General features: G+C 41.4%; 1 protein-coding gene across 1 annotated transcript in view; it reads right to left on the reverse strand.

Annotated features, from left to right (window-relative positions):
- plxna2 (plexin A2) overlaps positions 1 to 23354 on the reverse strand; it is a 344169-nt gene that overhangs the window by 182392 nt on the left and 138423 nt on the right. The window contains exon 4 of the mRNA XM_063016157.1: positions 9043 to 9177. Within this exon, the coding sequence (XP_062872227.1) occupies positions 9043 to 9177 (135 nt within the window). The remainder of the gene's footprint in view (positions 1 to 9042; positions 9178 to 23354) is intronic.

A 23354-nucleotide genomic window follows, 5' to 3' on the forward strand; every position in this document is an offset into this window, starting at 1 on the left:
TAAAGAAGTAAATGTAAAGTGCAGGTTTTATTGTATTTTTTACAGATTTTACCTGTTTTCAATTGTATTTCAGTGTTTTTATATTATATTTGTGTTATTTTCAGCGTATAGGAGTCAAAAACAACCCCATTATTTTACATTAGTCTAATATATATGCAGTTCCACGGGATCATGGAACACATTAACAGGATTCCCATACATCCTAATGGGAAAAAAATACCTTGAAACTCAACATCTTAACATCTTTCAAACTTAACACAGTCCTAGAACCAATTAAGTTGAGTTTCATGTGTAATAGAGCGAAATACTTACATATTTTTACCTTGAGAACAACAAAACCTGTTACAAAACATCTGTAAAGCATGGTGGAGGGAGTACTATAAATAGGGACTTCTTGGCTTCATGATGTTCTTGCTTATAAATGTCAAATCCACACAACAGACTGTCTTTATTTAATCTTTACTTACAATACATGCAGTCCATAAGCAAATATTGACCTCACGTATTTCCATATGGGGGATCCGTTTCACACTAAACCTGTAGCACAAGATCAGGATCATGTAAAGTTCCCAGCCATGCAACATTTCCTTATGTCAATAATATCCAGGTGTGGTAGTGTGTAACGCAAATTCTGTATGCGACTGAAGTCAGGTGTATTTGACTAAGTAGGGATGGGCGTTGGAGGATGGGTTGGAGGTTGGGTACAGATTTGTTTGTGGTTATTTTCACTGTTGTACTGTGTATTCATGTCAGGTGAGCACAGTTTACCAAAGTGGGAAGAAAAAAGAAGCATTTACAGCATACCCAGGAGAGACTTACGCTTCAAATAGATTTTGACACACATCCACCAAAGAAGATGAAACTGTTAAGTCTCTTTTTTCCCTACACTGTTCTCTCGCTTGTGTTTTTCTCTGAGTCTGTGTAAGAAACCGTTCGCAGCTGAGGAGGTTTTGACATTTTAAAGCTATTAGCCGCAGATGCTCTCGTTCGTTGAAACAGTCCATTGTTTATAAATGCATTGTTAGAAAATGTATAGTCTTAAAGATGGCATAGTCTAAAGCATTATTAACAAAAAATGTCCATGGCAATGCCTATTTCATAACAATTGTGCATAACAGGTTCAGGAATATAATACATATTGGGTTGATGGTAGTTACTCATAGTACAGGTGTTAAATACAGCAGATATGGGCAGCATGAATGACTTTGATAAGGATCAGATCATTACCCTCAACTAGACATCTGGGTCCCAAAACAGCTGACAGCTCACTGACAGTGATCCGAGAAGGGACAAGCCACAAACCACCGACAGGTTGTTGGTCAACCAAGACTTATCCAGATTATATGAGGGCTGTGCGCTCTGGTACGGACCAACAGGAGGGATACTGGCTCAAATTGCAGATAATATAATACTGGTAATAAGGTGAAAGTGTCATAACAAACACTGGATCACACTTTTCGGTGTGGTATCAGCCCAGTTAAAGTGCCCATGCTAAATCTTGTCCACCATTTAAAGCACCGCCAATGGGCATAAAGGCATCTGAACTAGACTGGTCATGTGAATGGCCTTGTTTTTTTTTTTGTTTTTTTAGAAAGGTTTAGGCAGTGTAGCATAGCGGTTAAGGTACTGGGCTAGTAATCAAAAGGTTGCTGGTTCAAGCACCACCACTGCCAGGTTGCCACTGTTGGGCCCTTGAGCAAGACCCTTAACCCTCAATTGCTTAGACTGTATACTGTTACAACTGAAAGTTGCTTTGTATAAAAGCATCTGCTAAATGTTTAAACAGTAAAATTTACCACAGTATTTTGGAGTGTGTGTGTGTAAGAATAACTGCACAATCAGTTGAAACAACATTCGTGAGGCCACGCAATCAACATTTCAATTTATCGCTCAGATTAATGAGGTTGGGGATAGAGCTCTGTCCAGTCTACTGACATTTGTTCGTAACAAATTGGTCGAGTTCTGTCTTTATGGACCTCACTCAAGGTGGGGACATACAGTGGTACCTTAGAAACAGTCATTTGTGACATACAGTGGTACCTTGAAACTCAACGCCAGTTGGTTCTGGGACTAGCATTGAGTTTATAATGCGTTGAGTTTCAAGGTATTTTTTCCCATAAGAATGTATAGGAAACCTGTTAATGCGTTCTATGGTCCCGTGGAACTGCATATATTTTAGGCCAATGTAAAACAGTGGGGTTGTTTTGACACTTATACACTGAAAATAATACAAATATTATATAAAAACACTAAAATACAATTGAAAACAGTAAATATATTTACTTCTTTATAGTTTCCTTATGCTTCTTAATCATGGAGATGCTTGATCTTGGAACACTGTATTCCGTTCAGTAAAAGCGCATTCCCATGAGAAGCGGTAAACCCGCTTTTGCACTGGCTGTGCCGATATTTCCTATGGAGTGTGTCATGCACAAGCTTAATGTGACTTACTGTACTCAAACAACAAGCAAGGAATTTCATTAGTGGAGAGAAATTATGAGTAGTAATAATTAAGAGAGGTTTAGTGTTTCTATGTTGTTTTTTAATACATAGTCACGTTAAGCATTTTAGACTATCTAAAAAAAGCCGATTCTTAAAATTTCTCAGCACCCTGAGCTGTAACACAAGTTTAAAAGTGAAACAGTGAGGAAAATCCAGCTAAACACAGATACTTGTAGACGTGGATTTGATGGTTATTGCACACAAATGCAGATTCGTCTCATATTCGCACTTTGATGATGTTAATGAATCGCTGAGCAAAGCGACATTCGCACATGCGTCGAATTTAAGGGTACAAATTTCTCGACAAAGGGCGTCGAGTTCCAAAGATTTCGAGTTTAAGGGACAGAGAGTAACAAGGTACCAAAAACATTACATATCACTACCAACAGTAGTTTACGGTTAAGCCTTCAAATATTTTCAATTTAGACATATACTGGTTCACAATAGAGATTTGTGCATCTTTTTTCACGTCTCAAAAATAAGAGACAAAGCGTCTGGCATAAAAACAGCAGAACCGATTCTAATCCCGGGCAGCACACGCGCATCCTTCATTGTGACAGTCAGACAACGAGTAGCATTTCTGCACAAGAAGGAGGTAATATACACACTTCAGCTCCCCACCGGCGGACAGGAAATCCAGTAAGCACATGAATCAAGCCCTTGCTCCGTGTTCTCTGATTACTGTCAATGATGACACAGTACCCCGCAGTCTCTGTAAGAATTCCCATTATTTCTAATGGAGGAGCAGAGAGAGGGGAGCCCGGGCAGCTGCATCTTCCATCCGTTCCACAATGCTGCACTGAAATGAACCAGTCGCTCGAGACCGTTAATGTGCTCGAAGCCGTCATCATTAAAGGACTAAAACAAGCATTCCTACAGATGCACATGGCCGAGAAGATTTAAATGATCTCATTCTCTCAGGGGTGTGTGTACTTGTGTGTGTTTGTAGTGGTTTATATGGGAGTAATCTGCAAGAAAATCTATAGTTGGACAAAGCAATAGACTCTATTTTCAGTGTAAGGGGACACTTGACCATGAGCTTGTTGGACATCCAATTTTAAAACTGGTTTAGACACTGGTCATTGATATAAAGCTCCATTTCAGTTCACTGGGGTCATGGTCAGGGCTCTGTGCAAACCACTGGAGTTCAATTACACCAAAGTCACCATACTATGTATCTATAAACCTTGCTTTGTGTTATTCATATTATATAATTGATGCACCTTTATATACCTGTTGGATATCAGTGTAGCTGGAACACCTGAACTCTCACACTTTTAGCCATATAGTGTATAACCCTACAATGTCAAGGCAAAAAAAACATGTGGTTTACTAAGACAAGCTTTTACCAGCAGCAACAGAGTGAAATATGGTATTCCACAAGGCTCTATTCTAGGCATCTGTGTTCCTTCATAAACAACACTTCATACAGATAAGACATATGGTATCACTTACACAATTGCCCAATTGGTAATGCTTCCTCTCCATCCAATGCCGATCTCTGCTCTGATCGAGGAGAACGATGCCAACCCACGCCCCCTCCGACACATGGGCGGCATGCCGTATACAGTGTATCACAAAAGTGAGTACACCCCTCACATTTCTGCAGATATTTAAGTATATCTTTTCATGGGACAACACTGACAAAATGACACTTTGACACAATGAAAAGTAGTCTGTGTGCAGCTTATATAACAGTGTAAATTTATTCTTCCCTCAAAATAACTCAATATACAGCCATTAATGTCTAAACCATCGGCAACAAAAGTGAGTACACCCCTTAGTGAAAGTTCCTGAAGTGTCAATATTTTGTGTGGCCACCATTATTTCCCAGAACTGCCTTAACTCTCCTGGGCATGGAGTTTACCAGAGCTTCACAGGTTGCCACTGGAATGCTTTTCCACTCCTCCATGACGACATCACGGAGCTGGCGGATATTCGAGACTTTGCGCTCCTCCACCTTCCGCTTGAGGATGCCCCAAAGATGTTCTGTTGGGTTTAGGTCTGGAGACATGCTTGGCCAGTCCATCACCTTTACCCTCAGCCTCTTCAATAAAGCAGTGGTCGTCTTAGAGGTGTGTTTGGGGTCATTATCATGCTGGAACACTGCCCTGCGACCCAGTTTCCGGAGGGAGGGGATCATGCTCTGCTTCAGTATTTCACAGTACATATTGGAGTTCATGTGTCCCTCAATGAAATGTAACTCCCCAACACCTGCTGCACTCATGCAGCCCCAGACCATGGCATTCCCACCACCATGCTTGACTGTAGGCATGACACACTTATCTTTGTACTCCTCACCTGATTGCCGCCACACATGCTTGAGACCATCTGAACCAAACAAATTAATCTTGGTCTCATCAGACCATAGGACATGGTTCCAGTAATCCATGTCCTTTGTTGACATGTCTTCAGCAAACTGTTTGCGGGCTTTCTTGTGTAGAGACTTCAGAAGAGGCTTCCTTCTGGGGTGACAGCCATGCAGACCAATTTGATGTAGTGTGCGGCGTATGGTCTGAGCACTGACAGGCTGACCCCCCACCTTTTCAATCTCTGCAGCAATGCTGACAGCACTCCTGTGCCTATCTTTCAAAGACAGCAGTTGGATGTGACGCTGAGCACGTGCACTCAGCTTCTTTGGACGACCAACGCGAGGTCTGTTCTGAGTGGACCCTGCTCTTTTAAAACACTGGATGATCTTGGCCACTGTGCTGCAGCTCAGTTTCAGGGTGTTGGCAATCTTCTTGTAGCCTTGGCCATCTTCATGTAGCGCAACAATTCGTCTTTTAAGATCCTCAGAGAGTTCTTTGCCATGAGGTGCCATGTTGGAACTTTCAGTGACCAGTATGAGAGAGTGTGAGAGCTGTACTACTAAATTGAACACACCTGCTCCCTATGCACACCTGAGACCTAGTAACACTAACAAATCACATGACATTTTGGAGGGAAAATGACAAGCAGTGCTCAATTTGGACATTTAGGGGTGTAGTCTCTTAGGGGTGTACTCACTTTTGTTGCCGGTGGTTTAGACATTAATGGCTGTATATTGAGTTATTTTGAGGGAAGAATAAATTTACACTGTTATATAAGCTGCACACAGACTACTTTTCATTGTGTCAAAGTGTCATTTTGTCAGTGTTGTCCCATGAAAAGATATACTTAAATATCTGCAGAAATGTGAGGGGTGTACTCACTTTTGTGATACACTGTACATCGTATCACCTACACTTTGCCAAGTGCAGTGCAGCTCAGCATTGTGTATGGAGAGACACACCCTAGGAGCACTCTTCTCATCTGAGCGCAGGCGCCATCAAGCAGCCAGCAGAGGTCGTAAATGCACCAGTCATGCCATGAGAGAGAGACCCCATCCGGCTTAGTCCCGCCCATCTGAACAATAGGCCAATTGTTGTTCATGTGGCCACTCAGCCTTAGCCAGATACGATTTATTCGAGATCCCAGCTCTGGTTCCAGCGTGTGTTTTTACCGCAGCGCCACCTGAGCTGCCTAGTTAACTGAATATTGACGTAAAGTGGGTGTATCCAGAGTTGACATACCACCTAAGAGCCTCTATTGTTGTTGTTATTTTATGCTATAGGTTAGTAGACACACATTTAACATCACATAAAAAGTCTTTTTGGTTCATAAAGGATAAGACTTTAGTATTTAACATGACTCAGGCTGTGTTTTAACCAAGCATTGTTGAAATAATTAAATAACTCTCTGGGAACATGTTCCAGCAGGGGGTAAAGTGGGAGCGGGAGCTGCTGATGGCTCTTTCATGATGTTATCTGTCTGCATTATGACACAATAGAGACAATCAATTGCGCAAGGGTCGAGGTAGAATCAGTCTCTGAAGACTGCACAGCTATGCCATGCGAATCTAATGGAATGTGTGTGAACATGAGCTTATGCTGTATGTCACCATATGTCATTGATTGTTAATTCTCTGGCTCAAGGTTCGCTTTATATAGGAACGGGAAGCGATGCTATAAAGTTGATAGAGTGTCCAAGCTGTGAGCCCATCCATTTGCAGGAACATACTGTATAAACGTGTATGTGCACATGTCTAGGAATAGATGCAGAAGATGCCGATTCTGCACCTTTCTCCTCTTGCGGCATCCCGTTCGGTCTCTCTGCTGGGTGCCGACTTTAAATAGAGCTCACATGACAGTCACACAAAGGAAATCTAGACAACCAGTTCCCAAAAGTTCTGTATCCACCCATTTCTCTCATTATCTCCCTATCACTGCTAACTTTGCTTTGGCCCCTGGTCTCACCAAAGGAAAAGGACCTGCCATCCATCACATGACTTCCACACTAGGATTTCTTTCCTTTCCTTTCCTTTTTGCAAACAGCCCTTCGTGGACATGTTCCACTCCCCCAAGCACTACCTACCGATGCCTAATATGACAGGTCTGTTTCCCGGCTGCCATTTTACTCTCACTCTCTTTATTACAGCCATTGAGAGGTGACCTTGCTCTCTGTGTCTTTTCTCTTGTCTGTCTCTCTCTCTTCACTTCTCTACCTTCTACCCTCCCCCTCGTCGCTTTGACATCACGTCATGACCGGCAGAGTCGCTAGACTGGTTTTTATGTCAATAATGGACCCCATCATTTGTCTGTTATTAATTAGTGCAATATGAATGGTAAATGTACAAAATAATACAACATTTAAATGACATCTTATTGGGTAGAGCTTTGGACTGTTAACTGAAAGGTTGAGAGTTCAAATCTCAGCTCTTCCATGCAGCCACGGTTGGACCCTAGAGCCTTTGTAGTTTTACAATTACTGACAGTAGTCCATCTGTTTCTCTGCATACTTTTTTAGCCTGTCTTCACCCTGTTCTTCAATGGTCAGGACCCCCACAGGATCACCACAGAGCAGGTATTATTTAGGTGGTGGATCATTCTCAGCACTGCAGTGACACTGACATGGTGGTGGTGTGTTAGTGTGTGTTGTGCTGATATGAGTGGATCAGACACAGCAGCGCTGATGGAGTTTTTAAGCACATCACTGTCCCTGCTGGACTGAGAATAGTCCACCAACCAAAAACATCCAGCCAACAGCACCCTGTGGGCAGCGTCCACATCTACAAGGTGGAACAACTAGGTAGGAGTGTCTAATAGAGTGGACGGTGAGTGGACGTGGTATCTAAAAGCTCCAGCAGCGCTGCTGTGTCTGATCCACTCATACCAGCACAACACACGCTAACACACCACCACCATGTCGGTGTCACTGCAGTGCTGAGAATTATCCAGCACCTAAATAATAAGTGCTCTGTGGTAGTCCTGTATTTGCACAAAAACTCAATTCGCTCTACCATTGCGGTTCCATTGCAAGGCCCAAATCATGCAAGACCTCCTCAGTTTCCAGGAACAAATAAAAAAACGCTGACGTCCCATCTTAATAAAAACCGGACCGGAACAAGCAATCTAGCATCACAGCTTCAGAAAAAAAGCAGGTGTGCAAGCATAGGAGCTAAGCCTAATGGAATGGAGACACCGTGATAAATAGAGGAACTTTCACCTGGAGCGAATCAATGCTCATGACTCACAGGTGATTGTCAATCAAGAGGGATTGACAGATCACACACTATTGTGCCTCCCTGCCCCATCTGCAGGCCAAAACAGGCAACGCAGAGGTGACATGATTCCTAATGCCAAGTTCACACTACACGACTTGACCTCTTGCAATCGGGAGTCTTTTAAGTCGTTGTGGATTTCACACTACACGACTGATCGGCAATAAGGGATCACACTACACGATCTATCAACAAGAGGAACCGCAGGCGAGTCTATCTGGTCTCCCAAACTACGTTTTGTCACGAAAACACACGTGAGAAGTGACGAGGGGTTTAATGATACCATGTCCAAAAATGCACGTCAACAAGAAGCGAGCGTTTAAAGTTGTTTGTGCGCTGATGCAGGAAAAATAAATGAATCAGAGGGGATTGTCTGTTCTGTACTATGTTGGAGGTAAATAAATATTTTTGCAATGCAGCGTTGGTATGATGGTTTGGCGTGGACGATAAGTCACAAATACTGTAAAGCTTGTGTGTGTGCTGATGTATTCTGATCGAATGTATATTATGCCCCTGTCCCACGTTTTTACACTCCTCCCCTGCGTTTCCCCTCAACCCTTATCCTGCATTCTCATTGGCTGTAGTTCGACATAGCACTCGCTGCTGCTCGCAACCTGCTCGCAACGCATTTCACACTACATGATTCTGAGTTGCTGACAGGTCCAGATATTTAACACGCTAGATATTGTTTTTCAGTCTGCAAGCACATGGCGAGCTGCTCGGATCGGGTTGTTGAACAGTTCATACATAGCGATCGAGAGCCGAGTTTCGATCCCCGCGCGAACGCCGAGTTGCTTCCGAGATGCCACGTCTAGCAGCGACCAGTCGGGCGAACGGCTGCTGAACAACAATCAGCAGCCACTATGCTAAATGAGCCTGTGTCCAAAAAGCATTTCAACAAAAAGTACATCAGGTTATGTGAGTGAGTGAGTGTGTGTGTGTGTGTGTCTCACACTGACCTGTCTCTCAGACATGAGATAGAGGTAGTTATGGTCCAGCGAGAAGGCCATATCTCTGAGGATAGGACTCCCATCTTTAATGACAGACACCGTTTCATACTGCACAGCACCATGAGGAGGACCATCCACACGAATCTGCAACAAAAGAACGTCATATTTTACACAATTTGGTTACATTCATGACAGGACAGGTAGTTACTGGTTTCACAAGATTCATCAGTTTAAGTTTTTAGTGTCAAACACAGTCATGGACAATTTTATATCTCCAATTCACCTCACTTGCATGTCTTTGGACTGTGGGCCGGAGGAAACCCACACAGGCACTGGGAGAAGACACAAACTCCACACAAAAAGGGCCCAGACCACCCCACCCAAGGATCAAACCCAGGACCTTCTTGCTGTGAGGCGACAGTGCTACCCACTGAGCCACCATGCCACCCCCATACATAAGCAAAAATTCACCAGGATTATCAAAGCAGTTTCAACCAGTGCAGAATTTTCCCAGCAAACATAGTAATAGCTCAGCAATCTCTTATGTTCTCGAGGCTACAAAGTCACACAATAAAACAAGTGTGTCGATTGAAAGCTTACATATGCCACATGGAGTCATTTAGCCTTAATCTGAACCTAGCCACTTAGAGCAGTACACACGCCGAGTCTGCTGTGTATCTGGTCTGTGTGTGTCGGGTCAACTCCGGGTCAGATGTCTGTCTATTGAAACTTCACTATAATGGCAGAATAAAGAAGTGTATGAGTACAAAAAACAAAGCTCATAGATCTTAGGGACTCAATTCATAAAAAAACACACACAAGAGGGACAAACATATGAGCCCCATCTGGAGGCTATTGGAGTTTATTTTAAGCTTATGGCTAATTAGGCTTAGAAATATAATAATAATGTAAAGAGACGTCAGCTTCATGATGAATTGCCATATACTGCATGCGATACGTTTCAGATTAAGGTACTAGACTAGTAATCAGAAGGTTGGAGCGGTATATACCAATCAGCCATAAAATTAAATCCACCTCCTGGTTTCTACACTCACTGTCCATTTTATCAACTCCACTTACCATATAGAAGCACTTTGTAGTTCTACAATTACTGACTGTAGTCCATCTGTTTCTCTGCATGCTTTGTTAGCCCCCTTTCATGCTGTTCTTCAATGGTCAGGACTCTCCCAGGACCACTACAGAGCAGGTATTATTTAGGTGGTGGATGATTCTCAGCACTGCAGTGACACTGACATGGTGGTGGTGTGTTAGTGTGTGTTGTGCTGGTATGAGTGGATCAGACACAGCAGCACTGCTGGAGTTTTTAAATAATGTGTCCACTCACTGTCCACTCTATTAGACACTCCTACCTAGTTGGTCCACCTTGTAGATGTAAAGTCAGAGACGATCGCTCATCTATTGCTGCTGTTTGAGTTGGTCATCTTCTAGACTTTCATCAGTGGTCACAGGACGCTGCCTACGGGGTGCTGTTGGCCAGATGTTTTAGGTTGGTGGACTATTCTCAGTCCAACAGTGACAGTGCGGTGTTTAAAAACAGCTGTAGCCTAGTGGTTAAGGTACTGGACCAGTAATCAGAAGGTTGCCGGTTCAAGCCTCACCACTGCCAGGTTGCCACTGTTGGACCCTTGAGCAAGGCCCTTAGCCCTTAAATTGCTTAGATTGTATACTGTCACAGTAATGTAAGTAGCTTTGGATAAAAGTGTCTGCTAAATGCTGATAATGTAAATGTAAAAACTCCAGCAGCGCTGCTGTGTCTGATCCACTCATACAGCACAACACACACTAACACACCACCACCATGTCAGTGTCACTGCAGTGCTGAGAATGATCCACCACCTAAATAATACCTGCTCTGTAGTGGTCCTGGGAGAGTCCTGACCATTAAAGAACAGGGTGAAAGCAGCCTAAAAAAGTATGTAGAGAAACAAATGGACTACAGTCAGTAATTGAAGAACTACAAAATGCTTCTATATGGCCAGTGAGTGTAGAAACAAGGAGGTGATTTTAATGTTATGGCTGATCAGTGTATATATCCATGGAATGCATTAACAGGTTTCCCGGTTTCCCATACACCCTTATAGGAAAAAATACCTTGAAACTCAACGCCTTTTAAACTCAACGCCACTCCCAGGACCAATTGACGTTGAGTTTCAAGGTACCACTGTACTAGTCATGAGAATGCTTCCTCCCAAGCAACATGACGTTGAGCAAAGTCAAAAGCTGAAGTATCACTGGTCACTACACATCCATTTTCGTAAATGGGAAAACCATGCTTCTTAAAAACGGGAGGCAGTCTGACCAACCTTGCAAATCTTTAACTGACATTTATGGTATGCCAACGTACAGTTGTTAAGGGTAAATAGGTCCGTAGATAAAGCATGTCACCTCTCTCGTCCCTCTCTGACCCGCGCTTGACCCAGATCTGACCAAGCGTGTGTTACACGGACCGTATGTCACTGAGCTGTGTGTCCACCACGTACAAAGAGGTACAGAGGTACACCGCATCCAGAGCCAGAAAGCAGTGGTGCATGATGGATAAGCGATTACGCCTGTGTGCAGCAGCTTAGGAGGGAATTGAAAAAAATGGCAGCCCTGGGAAAGTGAAAGCGAAGTATTGCGGCTTGGCAAAGCGTTAAATGATTTAAAGGTCTGTTTAATTTAGGCACCCAAACTCACACAAGATCACGTACAGAGACGAAGACCAGAGCAAACGCTTGTTTCAGTGGTCAGTCCGACTCCTCTCTTGTACCTTTCTCAGCGTTTTACTTGACATAACATTTATTATTCAGTTGTAACCTCTGTATTTCCTTTCTCCTCTCTAATCCTCAATTTATGGTTTCTATCCATCCCCTCATGTGTGTCTGTAAAGGAATCCACATGTTTCTTTCTCACAAATGCTCAACTCCCTCAAGGTTTCAATATTTCAGCTGTTTCCAGCTGCTTTTCACATTAGGAAATGTCTCAGACAACTACAAGATTGTATTACATTGCTCAAAACATGAAGGCTTTAAGGTGGTAAAGTCCAGTAATCAGCCAGAATAAAAATTTTTACTGCAGTATTGCAGTGAAGGGTGTTGTGTGAAGCTCCAAAGAAAGAAAAAAAAAATATGGGTAAACCTGTAGAGTATAAGGGTACTAAAGCATAAAACCCAACCAACCAGCTTCCAAATGCTTAATGATCTGTATATGCCAAAAGTTACCATAAGTTCAAAGCAAATAATTTAGTTTATTTAACTGATTTTATATCTGTGTCAGAGCGTGACTAAAAAAATGTTAAAAAAAAGTCCCTTTTCAAAAATGTTATAATAATAATAATAATAATAATAACAACAACATTAATAATAATAATCCTATAATATGTCAATAATAATAATAATCATATAACATATGGCAAAGATAATAATAATAATAATTAATAATAATAATAACATTAATAATAATAATAATAATCCTATAATATGTCAATAATAATAATAATCCTATAACATATGGCAAAGATAATAATAATTAATAATAATAATAATAATAATAATAATAACAATATTATTATTATTATTATTGTTGTTTTGTTGTGTTGTTGTTATTATTGTTATTAATATCGTTGTTGATGTTTTGTTGTGTTATTATTATTATTATTTGTATTATTTGTTATATTATTATTATTATTGTTGTTGTTGTTTTGTTGTTGTTGTTTTGTTGTGTTACTATTATTGTTGTTTTTTTGTTATTATTATTATTATTATTTGTATTATTTGTAATATTATTATTATTATTATTAGTAGTAGTAGTAGTAGAAGTAGGGACCTAAGGTCCCTTTTTAAAAATCCTAGAATATATGGCAAATATAATAATAATAATAATAACAATAATAATTAAAATAATAATAATAATAATAATAATAATAATCCTAGAACATATAGCAAAATAATAATAATAATTACTATTATTATTATTATTATTATTATTTCCAGAGACACACCAAAAGAGCAAAGGCTCTAAAAGCTGTACAGAGATTATACGAGATTATCAACTTTATATTAATGCCCATGGCTTTCAGAATTGGATTTCCAACAAGCTTTCGGTCTTGTAGTGTATTTATTGATTGGATTGTTTTGAAGTTTGAAATGTGGGGGTCAACTTATGCAACTTCAGAAGAGTATGATGAATCAATACCAAATTGTACAAGGCAGAAATAGACCACTTGTTGGCACAGATTTTAATGGTAGTGACTGGGTACCAAATATAAAAAATTTTCCTCCATCAATTGATTTGCATATTTTTACACGTGCTTTTAATGGTTGGTAGATGGAAATATTTGTTTGTAGACTGTTTTCCTTTTGTCACTGATTTCACCACTTGTGGCTACATGAATGGTGGGGGGTCCTACACACAGTACGGCACCTGAACCAGTCCAAATGAACCTATATGCAATTTGTGTGTAGGAAACCAAGCGTCTAAGTGTGTGCTATTTCTGACAATGCTATGCAAGACAAAATGTGTTTGACAGCATGGGCTTAGCATAAAAAGAGTTTCGAACAGGCTTCAAAACCCCCTGCCTGCGTTCTGTTCTGTATTTTGAACACAGCCCCATTTCAAATGATATACATAGTATCAAAGCAGAACATCTTCCTTACTCTTTATACCTTGTCTCTCTTTCGTTTACTGCGGGGCCGAGCACTCTCTCCAGGCCCAGGTGTGCTGGGATGTGAAGTGACACGCATCACTCCAAGGCCACGGCTGTAACGTGCGCATTATGGAGGATTCTATTGTAGTACAGCAGGAAGAACAAAAATAGTCTGTTTTCAACCATGGGTGAGAAAAAAGAGATGGAGAAAAAGAAAGAGAACACTCTCTGACACCTGAATTCCTCAAAGTGACAAAGGTGATGGATTAGATGTGTAATGCAGGCAGACTGGGACCCGGGGAAAAAACTGTCACTGCAGAACTGAATGAGACGGCCACAGAGAGAGCGATGAGGTGGAAGGGAATGCGGTAGGAGCTGAAATAGCCTTTTTCTCTCCATTACAAAGCAAAAGGGAAATGAAAAAAAGGAACAATGTTCTCAAAGGGTCTGAGAGAGACAACAGGAAGATATGGTTGTTTCTTGTGCTCTGGGACGTCTGGCAAACATGATGTCTAACAACATTTGGCAAAAAAACCTTTCCATCTATATACAAATTCATCACTGATCAGATACTGATGATCTCTTTATCCCTTAGTTACAAGCCAGGTTATAAGAAACATCACCAGGTGTTGAGATCAGCTCCACTTACCATATAGAAGCACTTTGTAGTTCTACAATTACTGCCTGTAGTCCATCTGTTTCTCTGCATACTTTGTTAGCCCCCTTTCATGCTGTTCTTCAATGGTCAGGACTCTCCCAGGACCACTACAGAGCAGGCATTATTTAGGTGTTGGATCATTCTCAGCACTGTAGTGATACTGACATGGTGGTGTGTTAGTGTGTGTTGTGCTGGTACACCTCACTGTCACTGCTGGACAGAACAGTCCACCAACCAAAAATATCCAGTCAACAGCGCTCCGTGGGCAGCGCCCTGTGACCACTGATGAAGGTCTAGAAGATGACCAACTCAAACAGCAGCAATAGATGAGCGATTGTCTCTGACTTTACATCTACAAGGTGGACCAACTAGGTAGGAGTGTCTAACAGAGTGGACAGTGAGTGGACAAGGTATTTAAAAACTCCAGCAGCACTGCTGTGTCTGATCCACTCATACCAGCACAACACACACTAACACACCACCACCATGTCAGTGTCACTGCAGTGCTGAGAATGATCCACCATCTAAATAATGCCTGCACTGTGGTGGTCCTGACCATTGAACGACAGGGTGAAAGCAGGCTAGAAAAATATGTAGAGAAACATATGGACTACCATCAGTAATTGTAGAACTACAAAGTGCTTCTATATGGTAAGTGGAGCTGATAAAATAGACAGTGAGTGTAGAAACAAGGAGGTGCTTTTGATGTTATGGCTCAGTGGGTAGCACTGTCGCCTCACAGCAAGAAGGTCCCGGGTTTCGACCCCCTGATGTGTGGAGTTTGCTGTGTCTGTGTGGATTTCCTCCACAGTCCAAAGACGTGCAAGTGAGGTGAATTGGAGATACAAAATTGTCCATGACTGTGCTTTTTTTCCCCTTAGTACAACCTCAGTATTTAATTTATTCATCTATTCCATCACATCCGAGTTTTAAAATGACATAACAGCTATTTGACATTCTTCTCCCTGTGTTTTCTGTTCATTATCTGCGTTTGTGTTCATAACTGCACATGTACCCTTGTTAAAAATGTTACTTAATATGAACACAGATCCAGCGCCACTCCAGCTCTTCAGTATCAGTCTGACTCTCAGTATCAGCTGGCTGCAACCCCAGCATGTGATTTGGCTTTGTTGGTTCAATTGATGTGACTGAGAAAACATCCATGGTTGTGGGTGTGGGCAAACACAGGATGGTGCCACTATTGATATGCAAGCGTAATAATAAGCTCATGCTATGATTTGAGGCTTGGGGAATGAGCTGAAAGAAGGATCTTACACACTAAAGATCCCAAAGCTAAGCATTTGTTTGTATTTAGTGCATAAGAATGTAAAAAGTAAATTTGTCCAATGCAGCCAAACACATAGACTTGTACACTCAATAATAATAATAATAATAATAATAAAATAATAATAATAATATTAATAATAATAATAATAATAATACAATAATAATAATAATAATAATAATATAATAATAATAATAATAATAATAATATAAAATAATAATAACAATAATAATTAATAATAATAATAATTATTATTATTATTATTGTAGAACTACAAAATGCTCCTATATGGTAAGTGGAGCTTATAAAATGAACAGTGAGTGTAGAAACAAGGAGGTGGTTTTAATGTTATGGATGATCACTGTATATGGCAAATATTTGCATATAATTTCTAGATTGCTTATAATATCTAATACAATGTAGGTGATGTGTATAGTTGGCTTTTTTTAAATTATGTATTAAGTAGTGACAAGGTGTGACAATTGCTAGTGAGGTGATAAGATGTGTGGCACTATTGGTAAACGATGAGACAGCAGGCTAATCCGAACATTCAGACTAGACGCCAGAAGAACCAGGTTTGAACTGCAGACTTTTTGGACCTTTCTAAATTTTTGCCACCTCAAATATTCGTGATCCGTGATTGGTTGAATGAGACTTGAGTGCAAATATGATTGTAAATGAACTGCAATCACAGCACCATCTAAAGATTCGCTCCAGGCTTCAGAAACCATCTTTAAAAAAAAAAAGACCAGTAATATTAGACGTTCATCAGTTCTGCTTGTCTGCTGCTTGTCATTCTTGCTCACCTCCCCGACACCTACGTAGCTAAAAAAGCAGTTAGCAGTAGATGACACAGGCTGCTCTTGCTTTGCCTGTTAACCTTACAGGCTCCAGGTTTAACCCTTCCCGAGCAGGATGAGTAGATTACGATTGACCCTGTTAGAGCTTGTTGTGCAGAGAAATTTCTCAGGCATGAAGTAATTAGGGTCTGTCACTATATACCACATGGACAGACGCTCTCTCTCGCTTTCATTCTCCTAGACTCTCTCTCTCTCTCTCTCTCTCATTCTCACAGGGTAGTCAAGTCACTGGATCAGGCAGATAAAGCAGCAGTCAGTGAGTGTGAACCAACAAACCAGCCAATTCTGTTAAAATGGATTAGGGCAGATTTGAGATAGACCCCAGGACAGATTACATTGTCAGTTGGAGATGAAAATCTCGCTCATGCCCAGTTCGTTTTTTTTTCCCTCAGCATATTCATATGTGCACTCTTGGACAAGGCACCCCATTGTGTAGGATTCCTATTGAGCTCAGCAGCAGGTTGGAGCTACATCTTTCTCTAGCTTATGCTTTATTGACTTTATTAGAGCTACACATGCCGGGAGATCCTGAGCTAAGCCCTCTCAATACGCTATATGACCAAATGTATGTAGACACCTCCCATGAGAATGTTTGACATACCATTCTAAAACCACGGAACATGGAAAACTTGGAAAAATATATAGATACATTACAATATATATACAATATTACAATATACAGGGGTTGGACAAAATAACTGAAACACCTGGTTTTAGACCACAATAATTTATTAGTATGGTGTAGGGCCTCCTTTTGCGGCCAATACAGCGTCAATTCGTCTTGGAAATGACATATACAAGTCCTGCACAGTGGTCAGAGGGATTTTAAGCCATTCTTCTTGCAGGATAGTGGCCAGGTCACTACGTGATGCTGACTCGCTTCTCCAAAACACCCCAAAGTGGCTCAATAATATTTAGATCTGGTGACTGTGCAGGCCATGGGAGATGTTCAACTTCACTTTCATGTTCATCAAACCAATCTTTCACCAGTCTTGCTGTGTGTATTGGTGCATTGTCATCCTGATACACGGCACCGCCATTGGATGCACATGGTCCTCCAGAATGGTTCGGTAGTCCTTGGCAGTGACGCGCCCATCTAGCACAAGTATTGGGCCAAGGGAATGCCATGATATGGCAACAGTCTGGGTGGTACGCTTCTTTGGGGCTTCTCCACACCGTAACTCTCCCGGATGTGGGGAAAACAGTAAAGGTGGACTCATCAGAGAACAATACATGTTTCACATTGTCCACAGCCCAAGATTTGCGCTCCTTGCACCATTGAAACCGACGTTTGGCATTGGCACGAGTGACCAAAGGTTTGGCTATAGCAGCCCGGCCGTGTATATTGACCCTGTGGAGCTCCCGATGGACAGTTCTGGTGGAAACAGGAGAGTTGAGGTGCACATTTAATTCTGCCGTGATTTGGGCAGCCGTGGTTTTATGTTTTTTGGATACAATCCGGGTTAGCACCCGAACATCCCTTTCAGACAGCTTCCTCTTGCGTCCACAGTTAATCCTGTTGGATGTGGTTTGTCCTTCTTGGTGGTATGCTGACATTACCCTGGATACCGTGGCTCTTGATACATCACAAAGACTTGCTGTCTTGGTCACAGATGCGCCAGCAAGACGTGCACCAACAATTTGTCATCTTTTGAACTCTGGTATGTCACCCATAATGTTGTGTGCATTGCAATATTTTGAGCAAAACTGTGCTCTTACCCTGCTAATTGAACCTTCACACTCTGCTCTTACTGGTGCAATGTGCAATTAATGAAGATTGGCCACCAGACTGGTCCAATTTAGCCATGAAACCTGCCACACTAAAATGATAGGTGTTTCAGTTATTTTGTCCAACCCCTGTATATACACATTACAAATATGGCAGGAGAAAACAAAAAGTCTGCATGAGCAAACCAGTTATTGGCTTTCATAATCACCATACGTAGTTCCAAGTAATTCCAATTCATTCACTCAGCTTTACCGCTGGTTTAATCCTATTCAGGATCACGGTGGGTCCGAATCACCCCTCAAACAGGTCACACACATTCATACACACTTATACCTAGGGGGACTTTAGTATCTCCAATTAACCTGACTGCAAGTGTTTGGACTTGAGGGAGGACACTGGAGAATCCGGAGGAAACCCATGCAGACGTGGGAAGAACATGCAACTCCTGTGAATTTCTTGCTTTAATTAGTTAAACTACTTCATAAAGTAATTAAAGTAATGTCAGTACAATCAGTTTATTGTTATTGACTTCTTAGACCAAAATTTTTAAGGAAACACTACTGATTCAGTCAGTTATGATTCTTTTATTAGTACCATCAGGATTTTTTTTAATGGTATCTGACTACAATTACTGACTGTAGTCCATCTGTTTCTCTACATAGTTTTTCAGTCTGCTTTCACCCTGTTCTTCAATGGTCAGGACCCCACATGACCACTACAGAGCAGGTATTATTTGGGAGGTGGATCATTCTCAGCACTGCAGTGACACTGACATGGTGGTGGTGTGTTAGTGTGTGTTGTGCTGGTATGAGTGAATAAGACACAGCATCGCTGATAGAGTTATTAAATACATCACGGTCACTGCTGGACTGAGAATAGTCCACCAACCAAAAATATCCAGCCAACAGCGCCCCGTGGGCAGCGTCTTGTGACCATCGGTGAAGATCTAGAAACTGATCAACTCAAACAGCAGCAATAGATGAGCGATCGTCTCTGACTTTACATCTAAAAGGTGGACCAACTAGGTAGAAGTGTCTAATAGAGTGAACAGTAAGTGGACACGGTATTTAAAAACTCCAGCAGCGCTGCTGTGTCTGATCCACTCATACCAGCACAACACACACTAACACACCACCATGTCATTTTTTTGCGAGTCATGAGTCGAGTCAGAGTCATTTGAAACAAGTCCGACTAAAGTCTGAAGTCGCTATGTGTGCGACTTACATGCGACTCATCCATCTCTGCTACAATATGACAAGTCTTTGTCATGCTAGATCATGTGATCACAGAAAACTGTCGTGATGTGCAACAAAACCATGTGGACAATGAACACACATCCACTGCAATAGCTTCACCGCTTTGGCGCTCGGTCTTTACAGCCTGCCATTGACCTCAAAAATCAATCTGGTTGAAGTTTGACACCCCTGTTTAAAAGTGCCGCCAATAAAGCAGGTTGTTTATATAATATATTAAAAAACAAAAAACAAGCATATTGGTGAGAAACTGGTTCTCATAGTTCATCAAAACCATGAACTATTTAATTTACCCTTAAATTAGAGTCATGACATTGAGAAAGATACGGCATGGTGACTAGTGAACTGTGAAATAGGCAGACCGGGTTCGCATTTTAGATAGCAATCCCACATTTCCTAATCCTGGAATCGCTCATTGTGGCTTCGTAGCTCTTTAATAAGATTTAATGCATCTTTAATTAAAGCAATAAAGTTTACTGAACCCATTTCATTTTGTTAATCGTCTCACGTCTCTCAGTGATGACCGTTGCTGAGTGTTCGTGTTGTCAGTCAATATTGTCAGTATTCAGTATTGCTTTCAAGCTTGCCGCTCACTTGCACAGCTGGCAGAAAGTGTTTGTGTCACGTATCATGTGAAAAGTGTAAACGCCACTGTAGGCAACGATATGCGTTGAGTCACGCGTTAAACAAAGTGTCAAGCGCTTATCATGTGAAAACAGTCAGTCCTGAGAATAGTCTATTACCTAAATAACATATGATAGTACAGTTCAATTGATAAATGGAGTAGACTGGGTCTATCTGTTTCTCTACATACCGTTTTAGCCTGCTTTCACCCTGTTCTTCAATGGTCAGGACCCCCACAGAGCAGGTATTATTTTGGTGGTGGATCATTCTCAGCACTGCAGTGACACTGACATGGTGGTGGTGTGTTAGTGTGTGTTGTGCTGGTATGAGTGGATCAGGCACAGCAGCACTGCTGGAGTTTTTAAATACTGTGTCCACTCACTGTCCACTCTATTAGACAGTCCTACTTATTTGGTCCACCTTGTAGATGTAAAGTCAGAGACGATCGCTCATCTATTGCTGCTGTTTGAGTTGGTCATCTTCTAGACCTTCATCATTGGTCACAGGACGCTGCCCATGGGGCGCTGTTGGCTGGATATATTATTGGTTGGTGGACTATTCTCAGTCCAGCAGTGACAGTGAGGTGTTTAAAAACTCCATCAGCACTGCTGTGTCTGATCCACTCATACCAGCTCAACACACACTAACACGCCACCACCATGTCAGTGTCACTGCAGTGCTCTGAATGATCCACCACCCAAATAATACCTGCTCTGTAGTGGTCCTGGGAGAGTCCTGACCATTGACTTACCTATATGGTAAGTGGAGCTGATAAAATGGACAGTGAGTGTAGAAACAAGGAGGTGATTTTAATGTTATGGCTGATCAGTGTAGATAAGTGTACCTAATAAATTGCTCAGTGTGTGTATAGCACAATGGGTCTGTCTGAAAACCTAGTGAGTTCTGTACACATGCATTTTTACGTCATCCTACGTCCTGCCTAAGAGAAGACTGGATTCTCAGATTGTTATATCAAATTCTATCTAAATTCTTAAGATACCTTAAAATGCTGCCAACTGAGATGCCTTCTTCTAAGCATTCCTGATTTTTAATCTATAAAAATGTGTACAAGTGTAATTTATTTGCAAATTTGGGATTGTCAGTAACAATTTAACCATTTTCAGTACACAGAGAAAGATGTTAGCTTGCATGCTAGTGGGTTTGAATGGCCTGAGGCTAACTGTGTTAGCTTAGTAAGCTAAACTGTCTAAGTAATGTGTCTAAATAATGCCTTATAAATTTGATGTCTTATAAGAATCCTCTCTACTTAGGCAGTTGTCTAGGTTAGTAGCGAGCAGCAAGGCAGCTCACTAGGTTTTCAGGCAGACCCATAACCTAAAAATATGCAAATTAACATATAGGATTCAGCTAATGATCTAAGATCTAAAAAAAAAAGTCTATTAATAAACCATTAGCAAATTAGCCATCTGTATTAGAAAATGACAAGCTAAGCATCACTTAGCAACTTCTAAGCTAAATGTTACACACCTCATTAATATTTAATCTATATTAAGTATCTGACACCCTGCAGTTAAAGAACTTGTGACATCCTTATTAAAAGGATTTTTCCCGTAGTGGTTGTGAACCAGCATGCTTCAGTGTCCCAAGTGTGAGATGTTTAAAATAGTGTAGGTATCTAGAATGAAGGTGAAAGCCGGGTTAAATATCTAGAATGTACGATGCATTATGCTGCTGATTGCCACTGAACTAGTAAACCACATAAAAATGACACCAGAATTGGCAAATAAATTGTAATAATGATAAATTCTGTATATATTACACTACACACAGTACTGAGTTCAATTAAAACACACAACCTATATTCTGGACCCAATTTTCTGGTGGGGGGGGGGGGGGGGTTGGGGTCTTGAACCTGTGACCTTTTGATTACTAGTCCAGTAACTTTTTCTCTATTTTATTTATGCACTTTCTCCCAATTTAGCGTAGTCAATTTGTCTTCTGCTGCTGGGGGATCCCTGATTGCAGTCGAGGTGGGTATATTGCTGCTCACGCCTCCTCCGACCGATACGCAGCCCTTAGTGGAACCCGTTTTCACCCATGCATTCAGCACAGACGCCTCATCATCTGTTAATCAGGGTCCTTACACAGCGTTTGAAGACCCCACCCACATAGTCCGGTCATCCCGCCCTAGCAGAAACGTGTCTGCTGCAGGCACTGCCAATTATGCCCCCTAGATGGTTCCCAGCTGACCGGTTGCAATGCCAAAAAGTTCAGAATCTCAGCACTGGTGTGCTAGTGGAATATCCCGCTGCGCAACCTGGGTGCCAACTTGTCCAGTACCCTAACCACTAAGCTACAATTGCTCTTGGACTGTTGTCTACTTAATCTAGAGTAAGGAAATGTTTACTGTGGAAGCACTTCTGTAAGTCGCTCTGGATTAGACTAAATGCCAACAATGTAAATGTACATGTAGTGAATTTGTGTGCCCTGGTGGGAGGAGCCATACCGCTAGAGGTCTAGAGGTTCGAATCCTGAGCTAGGCCCCGAGTCTAATCCTTTTCTCTGGTAAAATGAATCTCAGTGACTACTACTGTCTGGCTGTGGTCTGTTGAGATGTGGTCAGCAACTTTATACGTGTCGAAGTAGGCGTATGCTAGCTTGTGGCCTGTCTCAGACAGCTCGACTGTCTTGTGATGAAGAATTGGAGATGACCAATGATTAAAAAACAAATAAATATGGTATTAAATGATGATTTTAGTCTCATGTTAGAATGACCATTGAACGTGTAAAGGATGCATAACCTTGTTTGGTTATATAATTTAATGATCTGTAGTAACTGCTCCAACTTCCAGCACAAATCCATTACGTCGGTGCCGTATGAAGGTCAGGAGCTGTCTAATCACATGACCGTCTATGCACATTAAATTAGCGGAACAGAGAGATTGTACATTGGCAGTATGCACCAGGGAGCAGACAGAATGTTTACAACTAGTATTACACCATTTATTCTTACCTAAATCTAAAACCTCACAGGGACCCTGATCTCTGAACGCATGAATATAAATCGTTCCTGTGGGAGAACTAGATTTCTAAGAACTGGTCTATACTCTAATATCACCATGTCAGCACTATTGAAAACCACTTCTGGCTTCCCGACCACTGCACCCAATGACCAACATCTAAAAAAGTACCCTGAGCTGATGTCAGATTTGAAGAATGAGCGTTTGAGCGTTTTATACTTGGAGAGGCACTCTTTAATAGGGTTTGGGAGGATTATAAACTATCAAAGAACAAAGAGGAAACACA

The sequence above is a fragment of the Trichomycterus rosablanca genome, chromosome 19 (genome assembly GCF_030014385.1).
Source record: "Trichomycterus rosablanca isolate fTriRos1 chromosome 19, fTriRos1.hap1, whole genome shotgun sequence".
Lineage (NCBI taxonomy): Eukaryota > Metazoa > Chordata > Actinopteri > Siluriformes > Trichomycteridae > Trichomycterus > Trichomycterus rosablanca.